The sequence below is a fragment of the Cynocephalus volans genome, chromosome 1 (assembly GCF_027409185.1).
Source record: "Cynocephalus volans isolate mCynVol1 chromosome 1, mCynVol1.pri, whole genome shotgun sequence".
In the NCBI taxonomy this organism is placed as follows: domain Eukaryota; kingdom Metazoa; phylum Chordata; class Mammalia; order Dermoptera; family Cynocephalidae; genus Cynocephalus; species Cynocephalus volans.
This window is the reverse complement of record NC_084460.1, coordinates 110,053,977-110,079,010: the sequence shown is the minus strand read 5'-3', so window position 1 is coordinate 110,079,010 and position 25,034 is coordinate 110,053,977. Positions and strand designations below refer to the sequence as shown.

Sequence of the window (25,034 nt, the reverse complement as noted above, 5' to 3'; positions counted from 1 at the left end):
ATTGAAATTGCCCAGCCACCATTTCTCTAACGGTGACTGTTGACTCCCATATGCTATCTGAGCACTTGGATAGTGTCTACAAATGTCCATTGGATTCACCTGTCCAGATATGCCTTCTCTAATTGTACTATAAACCACAGCTTTAACTTGGGTCCTTAAAATAGGTTGGCTAGAAAGGACAATTCTGTATTGTAAAATGAAGTGTATACAGTACACTCAACAGGTATTTTTAATATAAGTAACAAACAGATATGATTAAAGTGAGGTCCTGTATTAATTTTCAGTCCCTTCTTACCTGGGTATTGGGGAAAACCAATGGTTGATCTGTCTATACAAAGTTCAGGCACATGGTGCTCCTTTAGCAATATTTCCTGTCCCTTATGAAATGATTTATTTTCTCATAAGGAAACGGCCATATCCTATGGATTGTGAGCAGATCCTAGTCTCACTTTCCCTGTGTATAGTGATATGGCAGATTTTTGTGCTCTCTTGTTTCTATTTTCACTTTAATTAGGGACACTTGTGTCATTGTTGGGATAGCAGACCACACACGTGAGCAGCACTTGGATGAAGTAGGCAATAGATATGACCACATTTTAGTTTAGAACACTCCTTATTAAGGAAAGCCCTTCAGGCACTTTTATTAACAGGCAGATACAAGCTTGGCATGAGCACCTCTCAAAGTCACAGTTCCGGTTGTTTTTGTGGGGTCAAACAGGAGGCAGAGAACACACTGGTGGTGGCTTATAATCAAAACAATGAAAATCAAGTTGTTGGCCTTATGCCTTCATCACACATAACCATCACCTCCTCTGTTTCTGTCCCCTGAGGAATGTAGTGAAGTTGGGATTCAAGACCTGATATTAATCCATACCACATGTGGCACTTGCTTTGACAGCAGACAACACCCCCACCCATGTCGTGACTTTGACATGATGGTGGTTATGTTCTCTGTTCTAAACCGTCTGATCTCTACTGTGTCCAGCCTAGACCTTGAAATGTCTGATCCTCCCTGGGCACAGGCGGACCATTGGACCAGAGGCCACAGCAACACCAGGGCGTGCCACTATGGGTGTTTTCCCTGGGTGGAATGCTTCTCCTGAGGCCGACTCCATTGAGCCCACATCTTTGAAGGCATGGCGCAGGTTGTAGTGTGCCCAGTGCAACTGGGGTCCTGGGGGAGTTGCCGCCACCACCACAGGTCCCACCACCAGGGAAGCTGCAGGTGGGCCAGCTGGAGAGGGTGCAGATGTAGCTGGGTTCACCACAGGGGTGGGGACTGCTGCATTGGAGCCATCTGGTTGGGGCTGTGGGACTACAGGCTGGAAAGAAGACCATTTCCTTAGGTTAGCTTGCTTCTTACCCCCAGATGAGGTATGCAAGAGTCTGGGTGGCACCCCCACCTAATTTCCTCACAGTAATAATTTTTATTTGCAAGGAATCTGGCGAAAAAAGAACTACCTACATACTAAGGATTGTCATCTGGGTAACAGGGGAGGGATAACTAGCTTATGGTAACCCCAGTGTCACCAGGATTATTTTGGCAATGGTGGACTTACAAAGACATGTCCCATGAGTAAATGCACCCCACCTATGGCTAATCTTTACCAGCAATGCCACCCTCTTTGTAATCTACGCCTGCAGCCACTGGGAGCTGCCAGGTGGATCTGGTCACCTATTCTCTACAACTCAGAAAACCGCTCCCACCTCCTACAAATAAAAAGGTGGCCTTGTCAACTACACACTAGGATGGTTCTGTCCTGTAGCCACCAGCTTATGGGAGGGGAAGGCATGGCTAAAATATCCTTCCATTTGTTGATAATTCCACATACCACAGCAAATGCCCTGTAATTACTAATGCACTGTGTAAATGTTAAGCAGCCATTGTCTTCTGAAGATGTGGGCAAGAATACTCATGAAGCTGTTACCTGCGTTTGAAACACCTTGCAGGTCACTGCAACCTCTTCCCCATCCAACTTCTCAGTGAGCGTCGCCTTACAGAAGCCGTATTGCTGCCCACAGAAAGAGAGGAGCTATTTTAACTGATTTAAAAGATGGATTTCTCCCCCATTTCATTGACACTATAATACATCAAGACAAAAAACCTTAAATTCTTAATTCCCTTTTTAAAAAACTTTTTCTTAAACTTTATAGTTTCTGCTTATAGAAGATATATAATTCTATATATAATATAGAAAATACAGAAAGCTTTGAGAATGCCAGAGAGCACTCATAATCCCAGAAGAGGTGGTGACTCAGGGAGAACTACTGTGAACATTGATGTATTTCTTTCTTTTTTAAAAAAATACTATTAAAATAATTTAGGCCTGGCCAGTTAGCTCAGTTGGTTAGAGTGCAGTGTGGTAACACCAAGGTCTAAGGGTTCGGATCTTTGCACCAGCCAGCTGCCAAAAAAATAAACAAAAATAAAATTTAAAAATTGAGATCATTGTGACTATACCAATTTGTATCCTGTGTTTTTCACTTACTATAATAGCATTTTCTCATATCATTTATTATTCTTTGAAAACATGATTTTTAGTGTCTGCATGATTTTCCATTTACTGATTTTTTTTTTTTTTGGTTCATTTTATATCTGTGAGAAATCATCTTTATAGATATATTTCTGTCAAGCATCTCTGATGATTTCTTTAAGCTAAATTCCTAGAAGTGGACATTGTTGGTTCAAGGCCTGGAAAGTCTTCATATCAGAGGTGTATGTAGAAAATCTATACTTCACACTTTCAGCATGCCTTGGCTTCATTAGGAAACAGCCTCTGTCTTTTTCCTGAACCCATGTGCCTTCAGTGGGTGAGATCAGTTTGGTGGTGGTTCTTCTGCATTTTTTGTTTGTTTTATGGCAGCTGCCTAGTACAGGGATGGAATCCTGGACCTTGATGTTACCAGCACCATGCTCTAGTCAACTGAGCAACCAGCCAACCCTTGTGGCAGTTCTCAAAAGGGAAAGGTGACACCCCAGAGGAAGACCTGGCATGATCTAGCCCCACAGAGAGTTGGCATTTTGCACTGCTATTCTCTTCCTGCAGCCCCAGCATCCAGACTACATCAGGATGCTCTGTTCTACAACGAGCTTTGCCTGGGGGGCAACAACCCCAGGTCCTGACCCACTTACCTTATCCACCAGCAGGTTGCATTTGGCTGGATCAGTGACCTCTTTAGCAACACAGTCAGTGGCAGCCATTGCAAACTCCACGAAGGTAGAAGGTGGGAGAGGCTGATAAGAATAAATGAAAACGTTCTTGAAGCAACGCAACTCAGTGAAAAGGGGAGGGAAGGAGGGGCTCGAGGCAAGTAGTGAGGGCCACAGCATGACACAACTTTGGGGAGCACCATTTACATAGACCACATTGTGGGGCCCAGGAAACACCCCCTGAATGGCTTCCCAAGGTCAATTGTTGTGGGATTGCGTTCCAAAGTGCTTGTACTACAGAGGTAGGGGGTGGGTCTTCCTGAAAAAGGGAGCAGGTATCCATTGCCCTCATCCAGGGTGGAGGTGAGGTTTCAGATAGAAAACAGAAAATCAAGGGCTGGCCTGTGGCTCACTTGGGAGAGCTGATAACACCAAGTCAAGGGTTAAGATCCCTTTACTGGTCATCTTAAATAAAGAAAAAGAAAAAGAAAACAGGAAATCAGAGGTCAATGTTAGGCTGACTTGAGTGGGAATCCTGCCTCCCCTGGCTGTACTTTGAGACCTAAGGCTCAAGTTATTCCAAGACGAGTGAGAAAGTAAAAAGATTAATAACTCTCCCACTTATTTCATAGGGTAGGATCAAATGAAAAATTTAGATGAAAGTATGGGAGGTACTGCCTGTGCTTTTCTTTCTTATATATAGACACTTGGAGCATATAGACACTTATGATAATAAAATATGTTATCTGGTGTAGTCTGGGAAGGGGATGTTCTGAAAATCACATTTTCTGGTTAATAGAATTACAATCTATACTAGTGTATTTCCAAGGGTGCCATAGCTGGTATCCAGAATACCAGTTTTTAAAATATTAGAATTCTGTTGCATTCGAATGTGCTAAACCATCTTCAGTACAATTAGATTTTTTCCCCCAGTGATTCAAAAGGCATTTTAGGATCCTGCTGTTATATGCCTGTCAGTATTAGTAGGCTCATGCCTCTGTAAGTATTAATTATGGGACTGTTGCAGACGTCCGGCGCTGATGGATGATAAATGTGTGCAGGCCAGTGAATGTACAGTGAGTGCTCCTGGGTACGTAGGAACCCCCACCCGCTGAACACCGAGTCCTGGGTGTCACTAGAACTGAGGAAGTGGGGCGTGCCTACCTGCAGCGACTGGCTGCTCTGTGTCAGGCGGCTCAGCATCTAACATTAAGACGCTGAGGGCTCTGGCGTCTTTATGACACTTAGGGTCCTCATACCCCCGGGGACTCCTTTTTTCTTTTTTCCACCAACACCCTCATTGCCTCATTGTTGCTGCTGCTGCACCTGTTTTTCCCTCACCCCGCTTCACCACCTCCATTCCCGAAGTGCCCAATTTGTACAAAGGGAGGGTCTCTCTTTACCACAAGTTGACCCCGGGAAATTTCCACCAGCTGAAAATAGGAGCCGTTACTCTGAGCGTTGAAGGCGGCCAGGGCGGCCTGCACGGCGTGCACCACCTTGGCGTGGCTAAGCGGGGCCAGCAGGGGGCAGTCTGGGCACACCTTGCGCACATCCTCCGCCGAGTCTGCGCGGGAGGAGAGACCGTCGGCTGTGATTCTCTGCGGCGTTCACCCCAGCTCTGCTTACTTAGAAAGGACTAAATGTGTATCGATGGAAGACTGGATAAGGAAACTGTGGTATATATACACCATGGAATACTACTCTGCCTTAAAAAAGAATGAAATTCTCCCATTTGCAACAACATGGATGAACCTGGAGACACTTAGTTTGAGTGAAACAAGCAAAGCACAGAGGGATAAATACCGCATGTGCTCACTCATATGTGGGAGCTAAGAGAGAAAGAAGGAAGGAAAGAAAGACCACAGTAGTGCCATGATCCAACAGAGGGAGGGAACATTCCTAGGGCTACAAAGTGGAGTGGAGGGGAGAAGGGGAGGGGGAGGGAGGTTGGGCGATAATTGGGAGGGGACAAGGGGTACAAAAGTAATTTCCGGTAATGGGTATGCCCCCAGTATGAATCTGGCCCACGCATCATGGGTAGGAGGGGGGACAATCGGCTTTGTATCTCATGAATATTCATAATAAAAATAAATAAATAAAAGGACTAAGGCATTTTCTCCGCTTCTTGCTAAACCTTCAAGTGGCCTGTGTTATGCTGACATTTCTGCAGGAGCCCCTATCGTCGGGGGGCAATTTTCACTTCCAATGAGCAGAGCTCTTTAAAGAACGGTTTTAAAACCCAGGAAATGTGGCTTCTTCTTTTCCTCCCCGACAAAGTGGTTCCAACTACTTAGGTTGAAAGTATTCTGATTCCTTCCACATTCTCTCTACGAGGTGAAAATAAGACGACGTCATCTCTACCTGGATTGGAATGACATTTTGCAGACAACACGGAAAACTGGCCGTCGCGTTTTAACAGCCGGAAATCACAGTCTCCTTCCACAGCCTGGAGAAAGAAGTCCACAGTGAGGGGCCCCTGAGGACGGCTGGCCTTTCACTCCTCCCTTGGGGAGGGGTCCCTCAGGCATGCTTCTCAAAGGTGACCCTCACCCAAACCACCTTCCCTAATACGTAATAGTGAAACATTACATTCTCTGCTTTCAGGGAGGGCTACAGCAAGAAAGTTGAACTGTTGTAAAAATCAGCCCCAGGGAGGGCGGCCTCCAAGGGCAATTTTAGAAACGGCCCACTGCCTAGCCAAGAAGGCAGGCCGGAAAGCCGAATGCCACGGGCCTGCTCTTTGCGGAACTGCGGGGGAACTGGCTGGGGCGCCACCCGCAGCCACCCGGGAAGGGCACTCACATGCTCCGCCAGCTGCCTCACGGTGCAGTTTGCCAAGGGAGTGGGGTCCAGCGCATGGCAGGTGGTCTCCAGCGTTTCTATTTCTAGCTCAAGCAGCTCCCCGGCGACGGACAGCTGTGGAGACACAGAATGAAGAGGTGAGATCGTGTTGTTCGGGCCGAAGCGTGAGCCCCCGTTGGGCTTGAACCAACCCGCGTTTTGGAGAGAGGGATGAGGGAAAAGTCCTTCCTACTGTCAGTCTGCAACTCCCCCTAGTTATGAACTGGCCTGTGGCCAGGACAACGACCGGGCTTCTCTGGTCTTGCTCTGTTAATTGGGCAGCACTAAATGGTGCGTGCAAGGAAGAAAGGGGTGTGGGCTTGGACGAGTTGAAGGAGACACAGTCCTCACTCTGAGTTTCTATTTGGAAACTAAAAATGAGTGCTGAAATATTTTTTGTTTTTTAAAATTCCACCCTTCAAGCAGTGCTTGAAAAAGTCAGCTTTGTATTTTTCTCAGTCAAGCTGAAAAATAAAGTGGTGGATAATATCTTACTGTTTTCTTTACCTTCTCTATCCCTTCCTATTCTTCTTCCTTCCTTCCCTCTCATACTTTATTTTCCTTCCTTCCCTCCTCTTCGTTTCCTTCCTAAAGCTTTTTGATGCTGTTGTCTTTGGCTTTTTCTTTGTGGTTTGGCTTGTAGATGTCTGGAAGCAAAGATGCTGCTCTCTCCTGCCCCCTGCTGGTGATTATGGGGAAGAGCACGTCTCCTTCTGACACTGAGGAAACTCGAGCGCGGACGTGAAGCAAGAGTTACAGGGAAGCTCGTATAACTCCTTGGAGTTGTATTTGCCAGTTCACCTGTTTCAGTATCCTTTTTTTTTCAGAAGAAGATACAAGTATGCCCTTGATTCTCACAGCCCATCCCTGCTTGCCTCTCATTCTGGTTCTGCCTGGCTCGCTAGTAGCTGAGGCCTCAGAATCCCCTTCCTGGAGGAAGCTGCATTTTATGAGGCACGGAAAGATGTGCTCTTCCTGAAGCCACTCAGACCTGCAGTGACTAGGAGCCGACTACACCTGGGTTTCTCAAGGAAAGGCCTTCACAAACTCTGCCTTTAGTGCAAATCACAGTGCCCACTCAGTACCCTTTCTGTCAAATATGCATATTACGTTTACTTCCCCTGAACAGATATCGTTTCCTCTGAACCACCATTATACGTTAACATGGCTGCAGCACTCTTAAAATGCATCCGGGGTAATCCCAAATTCAAATATTTTGTCCCTTTGTGAGGTCAGATGTCAGTCATCAGTCAGTCCGGACATTCTTATGTTTATTTCCTTCCTAGATTGTAAATCTTTTGTGGGCACAAACTATGTCTTTCTCTCCTTTACATTAGGTTGAAAGATTAAAATTGCCAATATTTGGCTATTTTTGATATACAAAAATGGCAATTTTATATGGTTCAACCTAATATCTTCTATAGCACCTGAAACTGGCTCTTGCCCAAGAAGGCTTGTAATCAATGTTTACTGAATTATCCCTCATCGGGCATTAAATCTAATTTCAAAACAGGCAGTAGACAGATGTCTTTTTCCCGTCTCTCCAAATCTCTTGGCTAATCCCCAAGGAATAGTTTTTAGTTTTATGTTTATTGTCACTGGCTTCAGGCTGCACGGTTTCTTGTCTAGCGTGGGAGGAAGTGAATCCTGTTCATGCCAGTACTTCTCTTGGATGTGAGTAACTCTCTTTGGGAGGCAGCTTGTGTAGAGTAAGGAACACAGGTCTGGAATCAAATCCCAGCCTGATTGCTTGCTAATTATATGACGTTGGGCAAAAAATGACTTAACACACCAGAGCCTTGATTTCCTTTTATGTAAGACAGGGACAATATACTTACCACATATGGTAGGGCGGGTTAATGAGATGATCTGTGTAGAAGGGCCTGGCATGTAATAGGCACTGGTCAAATGGTAGTTTTATTTACTCTCAGTCTTCAACAGAGAAATGGAAGCAAAGAAAGACAAGTGACTTTCAGTCAGTGATAACTTGGCAACTAGAAGCTAGTCTCTTGGGCCCTAGTTTTTCCACAAAGCGACACTTTCTACCTATGACCTGCAAAATCTCATTCAAAGCTTTTTCTTCTCCTACACACTGCCTCATAACCTACTCAGCACCTCTTTGAGATCCATAACTACACTATAGAATGTCTCCTCTCTTGCCTGGCCCTTCCTTCACTCCTGAGAAGAAGTCAGAGTGTTTACCCCTCTGCAGTTGCATTTGTGCTGGGAGCTACTGATCTTTTGAGGCACCAGGTTGCACTCCACACAGTTTCTTTCAGCTCACCTACAACAGGTTCACTTACCTGAGGCCACACCTTCACTTTTTCAATCTGGTTCAAGGTGTGCTTGTATCCCCGATCAAGGTGAAAATTGATGTAGTTCACAGCTGCCAGGGCCGCTCGCTCTGTTTCTGGGTCGTCGCAGCTCACTTCCTTATAACTCAGCCCTGGGCCATGTGGGGCCGAGTGGCAGCCCCAGAGCTGAACAAGGCAAAGGAGCAGGATGAGGGACTTCATGGCTGCCCCAGAGAGGCCCTGGCAGGTGATCAGGTGACTGGAGGCTTCAGGATCAACTTAGGTGCTCTGCTGGGAAAGGTAGACCAATGGAGGGGCGAAGGGCTTTATTTATCTGCTGGAGCCTGCTGGAAGAATTGCATAAGGATGTGAAATGATTTCTGTTCTGGTTCCAAAAACCCCCTACAAACATTAGCCCTGGAAAAGCAAACAGGTGAGGACATCACTGGTCCCCAAGCAATCTGCCAAAGTCAATGCTGCTGTGGGGGACATGCTCCAAAGTCTGCTTGGCACATGGTAACAGCAGCATAGAGAGAAGGCAGCTGAGGGGACAAGGTGGACACACCCAGCCCAAAGTGCAGAGGGTTTGGCAGCAGAGGGAGAGTTATCCACTGTGATCTGAGCATGCAACGGGGTCTGTGATGGGATAGAGGGCTAATCAGCAATTTGATCAAATCCTCTAATATTTGCGGGGGATTGTCTCCTCCAAGAGAGGTCCTAGAGGGAGAACAGGCCCACAGATATAGCAAAGGTACAGGTGTGTTATGGAAGACGCCAAGATCATGGATAAAATCCTTGGAGAAAAAAAGGAAGGAAGGGAGATATTTCTGCCGAAAGTGGGAAATGGAGGTGAAAGGAGGGTGTTTCTGTGACAGAGCAAGAAAGGGGTATGGCTGCAGAGCAGTGTGGAGTTTCCTACTCCCCATCCTTTCTCCAGACCTCACTGCCAGGGCCCTCCAGATGGCAGCACAGATGGGCACTGATCTAGATCTCCTAGGTGGCTGAGTGTGATTGGCACCAGTAGCCTGTGCCCCAAGCCAGTACCTAAGTGCAGCAGAGGGGAGTCCTGCTCTGACAGCCCACTCATTTGACAGAGTTCTGGGTTTCAGTCCAACACTGCAGGCTGAGATGCTGCATGGGCAGCTCAGAACACAAAGCCTCTCTTAACACTCTTCGCAGCCTTAGCAGAATGTAGTGAGTCTTTCTGGCCAGAACATAGGCCCATGATGTTGACTCCAGGCACGGCTTTTTAAGTGGCCTTTGACAAGTCCAGGTGTGACCTCCGAGGAGGGTGGGCAGGATAGTGAGAAGCTTGGAAAATTTCATTCAAGAACCTGGTTTGGTTTAGCCTGGAGCAAGGAAGCCCTAAAATGGAGACCAACATGTTCTTCAGATATTTAGAGGTCATCGCTTTGTGTGGGTGGATTTATTCTGTTGTTTGATATTTCTTCAGAGTAAAACAGTTGGTTTAAAAAAAGAAGAAAAAGGCAGTTTAATAGTACTGATTTGCTGGGGCAGGGGTTGGAGTGGGGGAGCCCAGGTGGTGGTGGTAGAGAAGAGAAGGAGCTGTAAGACTGTTTTCACATTTACTCACAGCTGCTCATACACTTGTACAGAATCTTAATGACAGAGGCTCAGAAGGTATAGTCAGGACTCCAGGTTTTCTCTGAGAGGGGGCCCTAGTCATCTCTCAAGATGGTCTTCACAACTAGGTGCAAGTTTCCATCAGCCTTATTCCCCATTTTATTCAGGGCCCTGATTCATAATGTTTTTGTGAAGGCTATGCTTTTCTTTTAGATAATCTTTAAAAATACTAATATAGTCATTACTGAATATTTGAAAACTATGAAAAACATTCAGTGAGTACAGATTTTATAAGTCATAAGCTTAGGTGAATAAAATGTTAACTTTGTTTTTCACAACTCAATTGAATTTCTGACTGTGAGCCTTCTTTCCTGAAAATTTATTGCAGTCACTCCCAGGTAACCTGATTTCCCAGACACTTGGGTTAAAACCCAGTCCCATTTGGGATTTCCCATTTAGGGTATCCACCTCTGCCTTTTGCTGCAAAGGCCTAACCTGGCACCTTCTGCCAGGTAAGCTGCCTCATCTGGTCCTCAGACACATCTTCCCAACAGGTCCACCTGTGAGCTAGTGTCCTGCTTGTCCCCATCTAATCCACAGCAAGACAGTCCTCCCTGCATTCCTGGATCAGGGGTCCCCTCACTCTGACTGTGAGATCCTTTCTAGACTGCAGGCCTTCTCTCAGCTAAGTGCCACCCCTTCTTTAAGCATGAGAAAGCTCGGCTGCTGTGCCCATACAAAGTGAGGGGTTTCGCGAAGCTGCCTGCGAGATCATCTGCCTGGACACCTCTGCAGTCAGAGCCCCTCCACTGCTCTGGTGCCACCCTGCTGCTCGGGGGGCTTCTCCCTGTGATGTCATGTCTCCCCGTGCTACCCCCTCCATTCCCCCACCAGGGAAGTGAGCTTGGGTCTCCTCTGCTTTGAGATTCTCACACTGAGGGTGGTTCTATTGCCATCCCAACCTGAGGGGGCAGGGAGGAAGAAAAGCTCTGTCTGATCATAAATGCTCTCTGATCATTTCTGCCTTGTATGTGGGACATTTCTTTTGGTACCTTTGTTCTTGGACCTTTCATTAGTGACAATTTCTAAAGCATTAGGTATTTTAGCCGATGCAAGGTATTTAGCTGATTAGGTGTTTAGCTGATGCTAGAAAAACAAGGCAAATAGTAAAGGGCAATTAATATCTCACCTATCATTCTATCACATATAAGCATGAATACAAGAATCACCCACAATCTCCTCATCCAGAGATAAACAGTGTTAATGTTTTGGTGCATTTCCATCTTGTCTTGTTTTCTGTGCACACTATTTTTTAATATAGTTAGATTGTAGTGCATATAACAATTTTTATTCTTTTTTCATTTAACATTATAACTTGAATATTACCCCATGTCATTAAATAGACTTAAAAACATGCTCATTATCACTACCTATTATTCAATTGTGTGCCTGTGTCATAATTTATTTAACCATTCTCTTATTGTTGGGCATTTAGTTTGTTCTCAATTGATCACTATTCAATAAAAAACTACAACGAAATTTTTAATTCAGGAATCTTTTGCTTTTCAACGTTTTGGGGCTTTTTTTCAGAACAGATTTTCAGAAGTGAAATTATTGATTCAAATGATTTGGACAGTTTCAAAGGTCTTAATTTTTGCAGTCACATCGCCTATCAGAAAGGCTGGCCGGTGTATACCCCTACCACTTACCTGGGGTGTTATGTCAGCTCAGCTGTTTGCTCTTTTCTTCTGCTTCCATGCTGACCTTTGGGGGAACTTAGACATGTGAAAATCATCAGAACGCTTTTTAAAATGTTTTTTTTTATGATTTTTTGATTTTATCTCAACCATGTCTAATACAAACTAAAATAACTTTGGTATCAAGCTAAATAAAATGGCCCCTTATTTAGATTTTTTTAGTTTTCTTTGAAAGAAATGTTGCCATTTACTTACTGACAATGAAGAAGAAAATAGATGATATTTTGGTATGTTTTCCAAGATAGCTCTAGCATTGGTGCCCAAGGGAGACTATAGATATTTCACTATGCCTGATGACACCGATTTCAAACTTTAAAAGATTTTCACATGCTGAATGCATGCACTCATGAGTGATCTTGGGTCAGTTTCATCCAACTGGTTCTAGCTTCTCTGCATGCCAATAGGAGATAGGCATTTACTCTATTTTCTGGCCATTGCTTCATTATTTTAATTGCTTATCTGTGCCTTTTTCAACAAGGTCCACATCACTGCATAAAACAATACTCTTTCCATTTGCGCTAACTATGACGTCTGGCAGCGTGTGGAGGCTATCAGGAGCTCGTTAGAGCTGGCTGAGGAAAGCAGGCCCAAAGGTCTAGGGAGCAGAAGCGGGTCAGCAGTGTCCAGGAGGTGGCAGCGGGCGCCGGGCAGTGCCTGTTGGACAGAGCCCCCACGGGGCTGATGGCAGAGTCTCAAGATGGCAGCTGAGGACGGCAGCAGGGCCTCTGAATCTGTCAAAGGGGCTCTTCACCAGCGAGTCACCAGGGCAGGCGATGCATTTGAACTACTCCATGGCAGAATTCAGTGTTTATAGTTGCCAGTCAGGAGCAGGAACAAGAAAGATCACTGTAAGCACAGGGTCAGAGTTTCAGAGGTTGAGTCCGTCCGTGGCTCTGCCAGTGGACGTGCATCTAGGAGGTGAAGGATGAAGCTAGTGAAAGCCAGAAACCCAGCCTCTCACAAAACAGGGCACGAACAAGTGCACGTCAGCAAAAGCCAGGAGAACGATTGGTTTCCGCAGAGAGGAAGTAGCGGTGGTTGGTGTTTAAATCATGGGGCCGGATTCCTGGCTCTGCTCTTTCTGGTGCTTAAAGGGCCTAGGCCCTGAGAGGCTGAGCATTCATTTCTGATAAACCTGGGGCTTCTTCATTCATATGTTCAATGAACAAACATTTATTGAGCACCCACTATCTGTGATGTTAGATGCCTGGACACAGAACGATAAGAAGACACCATTTGCCCTGAAGGAGCTCGTCTTGACTCATTTGGTCCAGCAACATCTGACCAGCAAAGAACTATATGTTATTATACAAATTATTATAGTGTCCTGTGGAGATAGGTTAGGATTTATTTCACCAATGTAAAACATTGATCAAAGGAATGCAAATTACCCTTGTCCAAGGACCCAACAGATTTCTTGAAAAGGTAACTTAGCACCAGTTGCCCTAGAAGTCATCACCCAGTAATTTGGAAGAGCTCTTTGTACTCAGTGCCAACGCACCAAAGTTGGGAGACGTGGGCCTGACCATGGCTGGGCAAAAACTGTTAAACAACAGAGGTGACTGCTCCCTTTTTTGAGGTAGAGAAAAAGCTCTGTAGGACTTCCCCCAATCCTGCCCTCATAATCACTGTGAGCCGACTCTGCAAATCCAAACCCTGAAAGGAAGTTCCATTTGAGGGCATATAAGGGGAAGAGTAAGGCCAGACTAGAGTGGGGCAAGGGAGGGGGAAGGTGTGAAATTTAAGGAGGCACTCTCCCTTGGGTGGCTCCTCCTTAAATTTTGTGCTTTAGATCTCTCCCTTGGCTCACTCAAGTCCCAGCTCTGGGAAAGAGGCCCAGTCTAAACCCAGGTAGAAATAAGTATGTACTTCATCAAATCTTTCTCCTCTTTCAAGAAAAAGTTTTTTACCATTTGGGCTGGTGAGTGTGTGTGTGAAATGGGCCTCCAAGAACAAGGTAATCCTTGCAGTAAGCTTTTCATTATCACGTGGGAAACAGTGGGGAACCTTCCATTCCCTCTTGTTTGGAAGAAAACTTCCTCCTACACACTGTTCAGTGTGGTCTTGACACCCACTCAAATGTTCTGCACCACAAAAGAGAGAATAACTTTATGGTTAAAGAAATGGGGGGATTTGGACTTCCTAGCACTGGAACAGCACCCTGCCAGGAAAACTGAATCATCATAGCTAATGTTATTAACTCCTTATTCTGTAAAAGGCATGAGAGCTGTGCTATTCTTACTCGCCTTCCTTTACAGAGGAGAAAACAGAGGCTCAGAGAGGTTCTGAAACTTGACCATATTATACACCAAGAAAGAGGTGGAGCCCAGATTTAGCCCAATCACTTTATTTCTATATTAACCCCAAACCAGAAGAATATGGGACCCAAAGAAAGCTGGGGAGGTTGGCTACTGGACACTGCCTAAAAGTGAGCAAATCATTATTCTTAATAAAACACTTGTTTGTACTGTATTTTAAAAAAGCTCAAGGAATAGAAAAAATGTGTTGAGTTTGCTTAACAATTAAAAGAATTAAAAAATTAGTTTGCCCACATAATTTCAGACAGTGAGAAATACCTGGAAATCAATTTTTTTCAGGAAAAAAAACCCTTTTACCTGTTGACTTTAGTGATGACTCAGCCAGTATTGAAGTTATCTCTACCTCAGGTTTAGCAGGTAAATAAAAGGTAAATGATTACACTATTTCTAGTTAGATGTTTTCCAGGGGAAATGCTAGTTAATGCGGAGAATCACATTCATCTCTCCTGCTGGTTTCTGTCATCAGCTTTTGATATCTTAAAAGCAAGGCACATGAGTGGCACTCTTCAGACAAGAAAGGACGAGAGGTGAAACCCTCATCTTCCAGTGAACCCTGTGGTGTACTTGCTGGGGCCCTTGGACACAGATTTTCAGAAGAGCTGTAGCTCAGGTTCTAACCTCAGGAACTGCACAGACTAACTCCCTAATCTCTCTGTTGGCCTTTGGGAATTTAGAGACATCCGTACTGTATTCTGCTCCCCTCTTGGGCCTCCATTATCCCTGTTTCTTCAGTTACTTCTCAGGTGAATTAGTTGTGAGACTTCCTCATCTTCCTATTAAACAGGCAAGACTAGCACAAAATTAAACAATAAGACAAGTCATTGTGTGATTAAGGATCAAGTTAATTATATGGCTATCTGAGTGGTGCAGACTCGTGCATGCACACGTGTGCAAAAGTGGACAACTCAAAAATTACGGCATGGAGGTTAGCCAGCTACCACTGCAGGACAGGAGGATTTCTCCTGCTTTCCAGAGGCCTTATTTACTTCGAGAGGATTAACAATGAAACCAACGGTCCATTCTTCTCTATAGGTTGCCTCAATTAGACTTCTAAAATGTCGAGAGGGAAAATGTAGGAGGCTAATGGAAGACCTGTAAGAGGGGACAAGAAAATAGTTTCTGTCACTCAGATTTCTCTCCTGGCTCAGCCCTATTTTGAACTCATTTCTGAGTTCTATGACAAGTAAAAACTGAAGAAGAGCTATCCCTAGACACCCTTCGGAAGTTCAAGCATCTTTATTTTGATGCTTTTGACAGCTTGTAACACAGAAGAGCAAAGAGGCCTTGTCCTACAGTCTGCACAGAACTCCGTATGGGCCTTGGTGCTCTGTGGTCTCAGCTGGGGCAGGAGAGGGCAGTGTCCAGCAATCAGGGTAGTATCCAGGTGCAGGAAATAGTGCCCAGGAGCAGACCGCAGTACCTGGGGAAGGCAGTGGTGTCCAAGGATAGGCAGCGGTGTCCAGGGATAGGCAAAGGTGCCCAGGGGCAGAAAGTGGTGCCCAGAGGCAGGCAGTGGTGCCCGGGGACAGGCAGCAGTGTCTGGGGACACAGTGCTGTCCAGGGCAGACAGTGGTGCCCAGGGTAGACAGCAGTGCCCAGAGACAGGCAGCGGTGCCCTGAAGAAGAGAGTGGTGCTCTTATAGCCTCTATGATATTTGATCTTTTTTAGAAAATAATGTGCACTCACTGTAAATAGCTAAATAAAATAAAATAGAAAAAGATAATATAGCATATTTCGAGAAGTGAGCAGAGAAGAAATCTAGGAACATCATGTTTAAACAGGGATAGGAAATGGTTACCAAGGACAGTTTAAAGCAACCGAGACTACCTGTAATGAGACTGTAGAGGGGAGGCAGCATTATCTCTGTAGAAACTCTAAAACTAACAGTTCAAGGTTGATTTACTTTCTGAGGTAATGAAATGTAAATCCAAAGTCAGTTTGCTACTCATGTGTCCTCTGTCCATGAGCTCAAAGATAAGTCCAGGGAAAAGTTATTGACCAGAGAACCTGAGCAGGGAATGGGGGGCCTAGGGTGACCTGGAGTGGACGGTGGGGGCTTAGGCCGCCTACTTTCCATCAGCACTTCCCTTCCTTTGCTATGAGGGACTGATGTGTTCTCAGTTTACCACACGTCAGCTGCCCTCCAGTCACGTTGCCCCTAGCCCACCCCCAAGTAGAAATTCTAACCCACCAGTATCTACAAGCCTCAGTTCTGCCTCTGCTCTGCCACTCTCTGGTGGTGTCCCCAATGCTCTGAGACCAGTTTTCCCTCCGCATTGAGGGGACAGCCATAACCCCCGGGAGGAGACTGTTTCCCTCACTGTCTCTCTCTCTCTCTCTCTCTCACACACACACACACACACACACACACACACACACACACACACACACACACACACTCTCTCTCTCTCTCTCTCTCTCTCTCTCTTCCCCTTACAGGTCAGTTTTGGGGTGCTAAAGGGTACAGCCAGGAGCCTGCCACTCTGGAAATAGGGCCATAACCATGGTGGCCATTAGACCTTGGTTTTTTGCAACTATCTCCATTGCTTAATTTTTTCCTCAGTAAAGGCATTTTGTTAAATATTTAAATAAGTGTGACATAAACTTCATGCTGTTCTAACACTTTCCATTGCAATAAATTCATAACCCGGGACAAAGTCACCCTCCAGTGCACACGTACGAGGCTGCGACAGCCCCAGTCCCTGCCGCCCCTGGTGGTGCAGGCCTCCTTTTTGTGTCGTGAACATGATGGCTGGAGTCTACCTCTGTGCCATACATAGGGGCAGTGATGATGACATTTTCAAAGAAGAAGAATGTGTTCGAAGGAGGAGGAAAGGAAGGAGGGAGAAAGGGATGGAGACCATGCTCCAGGAGGGGAGATAAATGGCTCAGCATGGAACCCAGCATGTCATAAGCAACAACTGCCCATGAACCAGACCATCTTCAGCAAACACTGGCTCAGGGGTAGCCTAGTGAATGGGAAAGCCCTCCTGGAGCTGTGTGCTGGGAAGGAGTCTGAGCTGAGGGGTCAGTTGTGGAGGGGGTTGGAGCACAGCCTGTCCCCACCCACCCCTGGCCGGGCCCCTCTGTGCAGAAGGACCTCTGGCATCCTCTCCTCAGTGTTTCCTAAAGTTCATGCACACAGCAGCTGCTTAATACATGTTTAATGAATCAATAAAATATATTGTTTTCATCTTATATTTCTCTTCGAAAAAATCTGCAATTGCTCCTAGCTGGTTTTTTTTATATGAAATTAAAGCTATAAAGCCTTCCAAAATCAAGCTTTCCACAATCAAGCTCACCCTCTCTCCCCTTGATGTAATTTTGCCCACTTCCTCTCCACACCGGAGACCCTGGCTGACAAGACTACAAAGAGCCCCTGCTTAAGTCATATGGGGAGGGAAAGGCATGCATAGGCCTAGGTACAAGTCAGAAAGGGGAGCAAAAATGATACTACAATAAACTGGAAGCTGGGCAGCAGTCAGTTGAAATTTCCATAGATGGCTCTATATAGTTGGTAGATGTATATCAACCCCATCCCTGCATGGAAGACAGCACAGTGTCATGGAAAGCCGGTGCTGGGCTTTCTCTCTTGAGGGTTTTTGCTGTCTGTGCCTGCAAGCTCAGACTGGGACAGGGACTCTGAGACCAGCCAGCTGGCTGTTGCCTGATGTCAGCAGTAAGTGTTGGCTGAAATTCTGAAATTATCACTTTTTTATAGCAAACAACTAAAGTGTTTTATTATCTAAACTGTAAAACCCTTAATATATATCTTAAGAAGATGCCTGCCTCATAAAATAAATAACCATACAACAAAAGCAAAAACAAACAAAAAGAGAATAAAGCAAACAAAAGTGGGAGAATTTGCCAACATACAATCAGAAAAAAATAATTAAAAAAAAATACTTTCAGAGGACTTTAAATCTGCGACCACGTAAGTTGCTATATTCTTGGTAAGTATGAGTGGTTAATGTTATTCATTAAAATAATGGAAAACTGTGAAATGAAAGACAATTCCAATTAAGTTTATATTTTTAGCATATAGTCAGCACATGCAGTAAATTCCTTTATCTTCAGTGTGAAGTATGGTGTATGTACAACTTTTACCAAAGAAAATTATCTCCTCCCTGTCCCTCTACATAAATGTCCAATGTAGAAAGAATGTTGCTTTCAGCGCATGCCAACCTGTGAACCAGCCTGGGAAGGACCTGCCCTGCACATGCTCAGCCCATGACAGCTGTGCTTTGGCTCTGCCCCTCTAGGTCTGCATGCGCAGCTCTCATGAATTCCTCCTTTGTGGAAATTCTCAGGACTTGGCCTGGCTCTAGCCCCTCCCATCCATTCACCATCTCTCTGCACTTGCCCATGATGGTTAGAAGTGATCTGAGCTGCAGGGGCTTCCATGCAAGCAGCCCCTTCAGTATTAGAGCTCAGGGTGACCAACCGTCCTAGTTTACCCGGGCTGAGTGGTTTCCAGGATGTGGGACTTTCGGTGTTAAAACTGGAAAAGTCCTGGGACAACAGGAATAAGGTGGTCACCCTAGTGTTAGAGGGGGTGGGGGACGGGAGGTCCTATCAAGTGCTGTGACTCTTGACTGTGAGAGCTCTAGCAGCGAAGGTTGAAGATTTGGGAGGTCTGAGACTTCCTGCTGTATAAACACCCTGACAGATGGCATGTCTCAGGCCAGCTTCTGAGACACCTGTTTTCCTTTCTTCTAAGGCTCTGGGGTTGGGTTATCTTTTCCTCTTTTAATATTTAGTATATGTTCCTCCTATAGTTCCTGTCTTTCTGGGTCTGGAGTAGGAGTGTAGGTTTTCATCCATTCTCTGCAGAAATCCTTGAGCAAGAATATTTCCTGTTTTTTTCCAAAGTGGGGGGAGTGTTACAGGGTTAGAAGTCCACACCTGTGCAGGTCAGTAAATGTTTTACAGTGTTTGGTATTGAGGAAAGATAACCTGTTAGCATTTCAAATATATGATGTTTTAACAGAAATGTAAATTGGTTCAAAAACAGTTTAATCACATTTATTACACAACAGTAATGATGAATATTTAATGAGTGCTTATGAGCATTTGTTAAGCACCAGGTACTGTGCTAAGTACTTTAAATATATCATATTGTTTAATCTTCAGAATATGAGGTAGGTGAGGAGACTCAGTCTCAGAGAGGTTAAGATGCTTGTCTGACATCACAGAGCTACTAATTGTCAGAGCTGGGATTTAAATTTAGACAGTCTCACTGCAGAGCCAGCCACTTGGACTCAGAACTGTAGACCCGGTGCAAAGCATGATACTGCTTGAGCATACCAATGAGAACATTGCAGCTTCATAGACTGCTTTCTGGACAATTATGGAGTGTATCAGTCAGATGTGCCTTCTTCCTGAACCTGGGTCTATATCGTTGAGTGGATCACAGTTTCTGCAAGAGTTAAAAAAATAAAGACCTGTTATCTGTGCACTAAGTAGACCCAGGAATTGTCCAGAGTTTGGCCAGAGTATCTGAAATTCCGTGTTCCTTCTGGGATTCATATGCATCACTAGAATTTCAGGGTTAGTAGCCCATGACTATGTCTCAACTCAGCCAGTTCCTCTTGAAAGTGAGCCACATTGATAAATAAGGACTAGGCTTGAAAATTCAGACACACCCTGAAGTTATGCTTCAAATGCCATCATAGAAATAAAACAACTCATAACATATATTTTGTGACAGCTTTGTTTGCATCCTCTTCCTTGACCAAATTCTCTGCATACATATACATGCTCAGATTAGATAAGTTTTGAGTTCTTCCCTAGAATTTCAAGTTCAGTATATTCAAATCAGTAGAAACATATTTTTATGTTATTCTTATGGGTTTCTCAGAGAATTTAATTCTCAAAGATCTTGATCCAAGTTCCAAAATTTCTCATTTTCTGAAATTTGACCATCTAAGTGCATCAAAAACCAAAGAAACCACCACATTTTGCTTCAGTGTCTTCAAAATGTCCCCTACGAGGGCAATGATCACACATGAAGGAGACACAGCTTTAACCACTTGCTCTCCAACAGGCTGGACTTGTGATTCTCAGGGCACAAACTCTTGTGATGATGGATGATGCAGGGGACTCAGGACATGTCAGAACAGGGCCCCTTCTTTTTTACTTGGATAAACTGTGAAAACATCTTTTTTGGTGGTGGCAGGGGAGGGGGGAGTGTCATAGTTTAATCATAAGTCCTCCTTCTGTGGTAAACTAACTCAGCTTTTCATATTTAACTAAAACACTTAAAATTTATTACTGGCCAGTGATTAAGCCTTTGTTAATCTTGTACACTGGCTAATTAGTTTTTTGTTGTTTTGGTGTGTGTGTGTGTGTGTGTGTGTGTGTATTTTATGTGTAAAATCTTCCTAACATATCCCTAGCATGTAGCACAGTGCCTGGCAGTTAGTAGAAATAAATTTAGTGACTCGTTGTGTTGAGTCCTGTGGAGTACAGGAGATTGTAGAAGATACAATATAGACTTTAAAAGACTTTTCTTGTACTATTAAGTTTAAAAAACAAACAAACAAACAATAACAGTTAATTGTCCTCTTTTCCTGGAATCGGGATCTGAGAGGTTTTGGCAGCTGTCGTGAGGAACAGGATCTGTCATTTGACGTCCCTCTCAGTTCTGAGCGTCCACAGCTCCCATCAGCATCCCTCATGTTCTCATGAAGATCAGCGATGTGTAATCCACATTTTCCAGGCGGCTCAACAGAGACAAGGGTAACCCCAGGGGCAAGAATGGTGTGATACTTGCTCAGGTTCCATCTCTGAAACTCCAGCTGCCAGGATCATTCCTTCCTTTATGGCAGGGATGGGGTTGGTGCTCATGGACATGCACATAGTCACTTCATTCCTCTCAAGTCCCCCTGCCCTCTTTCATGCTCTGTGAGCACCATCTGGCTCCTCCACTGCTGTTCTGGTGCCCCATGGTCTCAGCTGACAGTTGTATGGTCGCCTCATGTGATCACCTGGAACAAATTGTATTTTCCAGAGATGGCCACACCAACATTCGCAGATTTACATACTCCTTCAGAACCTCTAAGATTCCTTGTCTAAAGGTCAAGTCTAATTCTCGTCCCCTGGAATACGGGTGAACCTCTGTGGCTGCCTCCATGAATGGAAATGTAGTGGACAAGATGGAGCAGCATTCTTTGAGGCTAGGTCATAAAAAGAGATAAAGCTTCTACCTCATTCCCTTCCTTTCAGGACATGTGTCCTGGGAGCCCTGAGCCAACATGTAAAAAGTCCAGCTAAGCTAAACCCGCATGCTGCAGAGACCACACAGACGCAAAGATTTCCAAGGAGAACCTCTGGTTCCAGCCCCAGCTGCTTCAGTCCTCCCCAAATCAACTGTCAGATGTGAGTAGAGTGCCTTCCAATAATTCCAGTCCCCAGCCTTTGAGCTGTCCCAGCTGACACCAAGTAGAGCAAAGGAGCTGTCTCCATCAAGCCCAGCCAATATTACTGATTCTTGCAAAAAGATAAATGTAGCTGTGTTAAGCCACTAAGTGTTGGGGGTAATTTGTTTCATAGCAGTAGTAACTGGGACATTACCCTTATGTTGTCATCAGGCTCTCACCTTGCTTCTTTTTATTTTATTTTATTTTATTTTGTCGATATACATTGTGGCTGATTATTGCTCCCCATCACCAAAACCTCCCTCCCTTCTCCCTCCCTCCTCCCCCCCCAACAATGTCCTTTCTGTTTGCTTGTCGTATCAACTTCAAGTAATTGTGGTTGTTATATCTTCTTCCCCCCCCCCCGTTTTTTTTTTTTGTGTGTGTGTGTGTGAATTTATATATTAATTTTTAGCTCCCACCAATAAGTGAGAACATGTAGTATTTCTCTTTCTGTGCCTGACTTGTTTCACTTAATATAATTCTCTCAAGGTCCATACATGTTGTTGCAAATGGCAGTATTTCATTCGTTCTCACCTTGCTTCTTGTGAGACCCTGGCTTCTCTTCTGTAGCAGTTGCTGAGCAGAATTAGGCGAAGTTCCCTACTCCCACCAATGTCAAAATTCCTTTGCCAAATCACAAAACACAGAGGCATTTAACTCTTACAATTTGAAGCCTTACAGCTTCTTAAAATAGCCCTGATGGCTATACCTTTTACTCAACTGACTCGTTTGTTACTCTGCCCCCAAAATTTATTCAAGTACCCTTCTGACTCTGTTGGGAGACATCAATTCAAGTGACACATCGACAGAGTTGCTGTCAAATCATGTTTCTCCATTAGTGCTGTGGGTAAGATGGTGCACCCCAACTCTATGCCTCCAGGTTAGGTTGCTTTTCCACCTGAAACATTGTACGAGAGTCAAAAGCTTGTCTGGTTAGTTTTAATGTGTCCTACCTCTCTCCTACAACTTTTTTGGACTGACAAGCACAGAAGAGTTGTGAAAATTCTATGACTTACAAACACGGTAGGCCTCTGACATGGTAAACTCTCTTCCTGGGATGCTTATAACCAATAAAAATATTGAACAAGTCAGGACTGAGAACATAGCTCTGTTTTGTGCCAGCAGAGCCTATCTCCCTTCCAGGTTGACATTGATCCATTAATTAACAGCATGTGCAAACCTAATTAGTGAGTTATGAATCCAACTATATGCTTCCATTTTGTCCCCAGAGATATCATGAGATGGATCATCAAACGCCTTGGTGAAACATTGCCTATCACATTTTCTGTTCTCCCAGTTTAATAACCTAACTGGTAGAAGCAGCAGAAGCATTAGTTACATGACTTGTTTTAAATCACTTGGTCTGACTCCTCACAATAGTTTCCATGATTGTTATTAGTTATCAGGAGCCCTCTTTTAAATTTAACTTTACTATTATATTTTTTAGGAGCATCAAACTCCAAAACAAAATCCAACCCATGTGGAATCTGCCTTCTGTCTGCTAGGATTAAGGGAGACTAAGAAAGACACACAGTCAAGGTACATTATTGAGTTTGCATTGAAAATTATCATTGTTGTTTTACTTAATAGTTTGATTTTTAGTGGCAATAACTAGAAAATGACTTAAAACGGGGGAGGGTGGGGTCTGGAGCACCCAGGGCTGATTTATGGCTCTCACATTATTTTAGCGCCACCTGGGGACAAACACCATGCATTGCAGAGGGGAGCATATAAACAAGGGGGAAAAAAATCATAAACCTTCCAAACCTCACTTAAGCAACAGAGATACTAACTTTCTCCTTTTTGCCTGTCCCAAGATGGGCATTCTGCTTGTAAATGTCTAATGATTCAACAACCCTATGAAATAGGTATTATCACTATTTTACAGATGGAGAAATTGAGGCACAGCTAGTAAGTGGTAGAACTGGAATTTCAATCAGTCTGATTCTGGAGCATATGTTTTACCCACTATAGTATATAAAACCTCCCATTTTGCTTCTATATTCTGTCAAAAAGAATGATGTTTGAAATACTGAGGGTAGTGTTAACCTCAGTAATGGCAAATGGAACCCCTACAGGGAAGAGGTAATTTTAAGAAACACTTTAATGGAAATTATTTCTCTCAACTGGACACAGTCCCAGAATACTGAAAGAATATAGAAAAGGTTGCTAAATATGTCTGTGATCTTGAGGCACCGTGGATGAGGAGAGGCTGAAAGAATGGAGATGGGCAGGGTAAGACCATGATGGCAAATGCAGGCATCGTTATAAGCACCTAGACGTGGATGTGCTGATCCCTAGGACCCAACATGGATTCACTTCAACAAGGCCTCTCAGCATATGCTTATGGATCAGAATCTCTCATCCATATAAATGAGCTTATGCATATAAAGCACTTAGAACAGAACCTGGCTCAGGGTATGTGCTCTTCAGGTATTTTTTACAGTGAATAAGAGAACAAGTTTTCACTGTTCTTCACTTGTACTCTGCAATATATGAGCACTTCTGGCTTGAAGTGAACTTACATTTTGACTACTACAATCCCCCCAAGCCTAAGAACTCCCTCTGCAGCACTCCTTGACAGATAGTATCTTTAGTCCACTTGCTGGGAGCTTGCTGCCTCAGGGACCACCACTCCATTTTTGGACAGTATTAACTTCTAGGTAGGTAACTGTACCATAGTACAGAAAACTTGGGCTTTGAAGCCTGGTTTTATGATCTTCCCATCATCCCCACCACCATCATCCTTGTCACTATGGTTTATTACAACAAAATCTATGAAATTTGATATAAATCTTTCCAAATTACAACATGCCTCTGATAATGCACTTAAAGTGTACTGAAGCTCACAGAGTCCTGTGATAAAAGGATATTCTTTTTTAACTCATTAAATCATGGTAGTCTAAACCATGGATAAAAAGGAATGACAAAGCCCCATTCACATTCTATTTTGTAGAAAGAGCATTCTCTCTCTAGAGTCTTTCTAGCTAAGACTAGTAATTCTAGCTCTAAGTATCATGACTGACTCTTGCATACATCTTGGAAAGATGAGGATTAGCAAGTGCAAATAATGATCAAGAGTTCTCCCAGGCTAAGATATGCAAGGGAAATATCGATCATTTCTAAGAAATGCTCGACTAGGGGCAATTCAATACATAATGAATCTTAAATGTACAAAATGTACACTGAACTTAAATATGTATTTATGCAGTTTCATTTGATTTCTAAGATAGTTTCGAATAATAGCCCTGGCTGCTGTACAGCTAAAGGCAGGGAGGCTGCTGGAGCTACACGAATGGTTGGAAGGCAGCTCCACACACACTCCAACAGCCAATTATTCAACAGCACTGGAACATTCACTAGCTATGGAAAGAAGTCAAAGGTATATGAAAAGTAGAATGTGATGTGACTGCACATTGTAAAAAACTGAAGGAGGTTCAAAAGTCAAGTGTAGTCAAGTCACTTACCACCTGAATCAGGTGCCCCTGGAAGAAGCAAATGTAATTTGTAATTCTACATTGATTTTCTAGAGCCAGCAATAATCCTAGTTCCTAAAACAAACCAAATGCTTTCTAATGAGGTCGACTGAGACTGTATATACATGAAAAGTGCTTTCTAAACAGTAAAGTATCCATATTAGATTACTGCCAAATTAAATGAGAGA

At 44.1% G+C, this 25,034-nt stretch overlaps 1 protein-coding gene across 2 annotated transcripts; it reads right to left on the bottom strand.

The window, feature by feature from the left end:
- Positions 1-986: 986 nt before the first annotated feature.
- AHSG (alpha 2-HS glycoprotein) lies at positions 987-8,511 on the bottom strand. 2 transcript variants are annotated; one of them, XM_063114903.1, is made up of 7 exons: positions 8,299-8,511; positions 5,957-6,070; positions 5,516-5,600; positions 4,555-4,718; positions 3,134-3,235; positions 1,929-2,012; positions 987-1,322 (listed from the first exon to the last, which is right to left on the bottom strand). In XM_063114903.1, the coding sequence occupies exons 1-7, from the start codon at positions 8,509-8,511 to the stop codon at positions 987-989; spliced, it is 1,098 nt and encodes a 365-aa protein (XP_062970973.1). The 2 variants fall into 2 exon arrangements, with proteins under 2 accessions (XP_062970973.1, XP_062970981.1); XM_063114911.1 differs by lacking the exon at positions 1,929-2,012.
- Positions 8,512-25,034: the final 16,523 nt, after the last annotated feature.

Excerpts from the sequence above, each read along its gene's own strand:
- AHSG (XM_063114903.1), bottom strand. The coding sequence starts at position 8,511 with ATGAAGTCCCTCATCCTGCTCCTTTGCCTTGTTCAGCTCTGGGGCTGC. Across the intron at positions 4,719-5,515 it reads AAAATGTCATTCCAATCCAG|ACTCGGCGGAGGATGTGCGC; the intron begins GTAGAGATGACG and ends CCTCCCGCGCAG. Across the intron at positions 1,323-1,928 it reads GCAAGGTGTTTCAAACGCAG|CCTGTAGTCCCACAGCCCCA; the intron begins GTAACAGCTTCA and ends TCTTCTTTCCAG.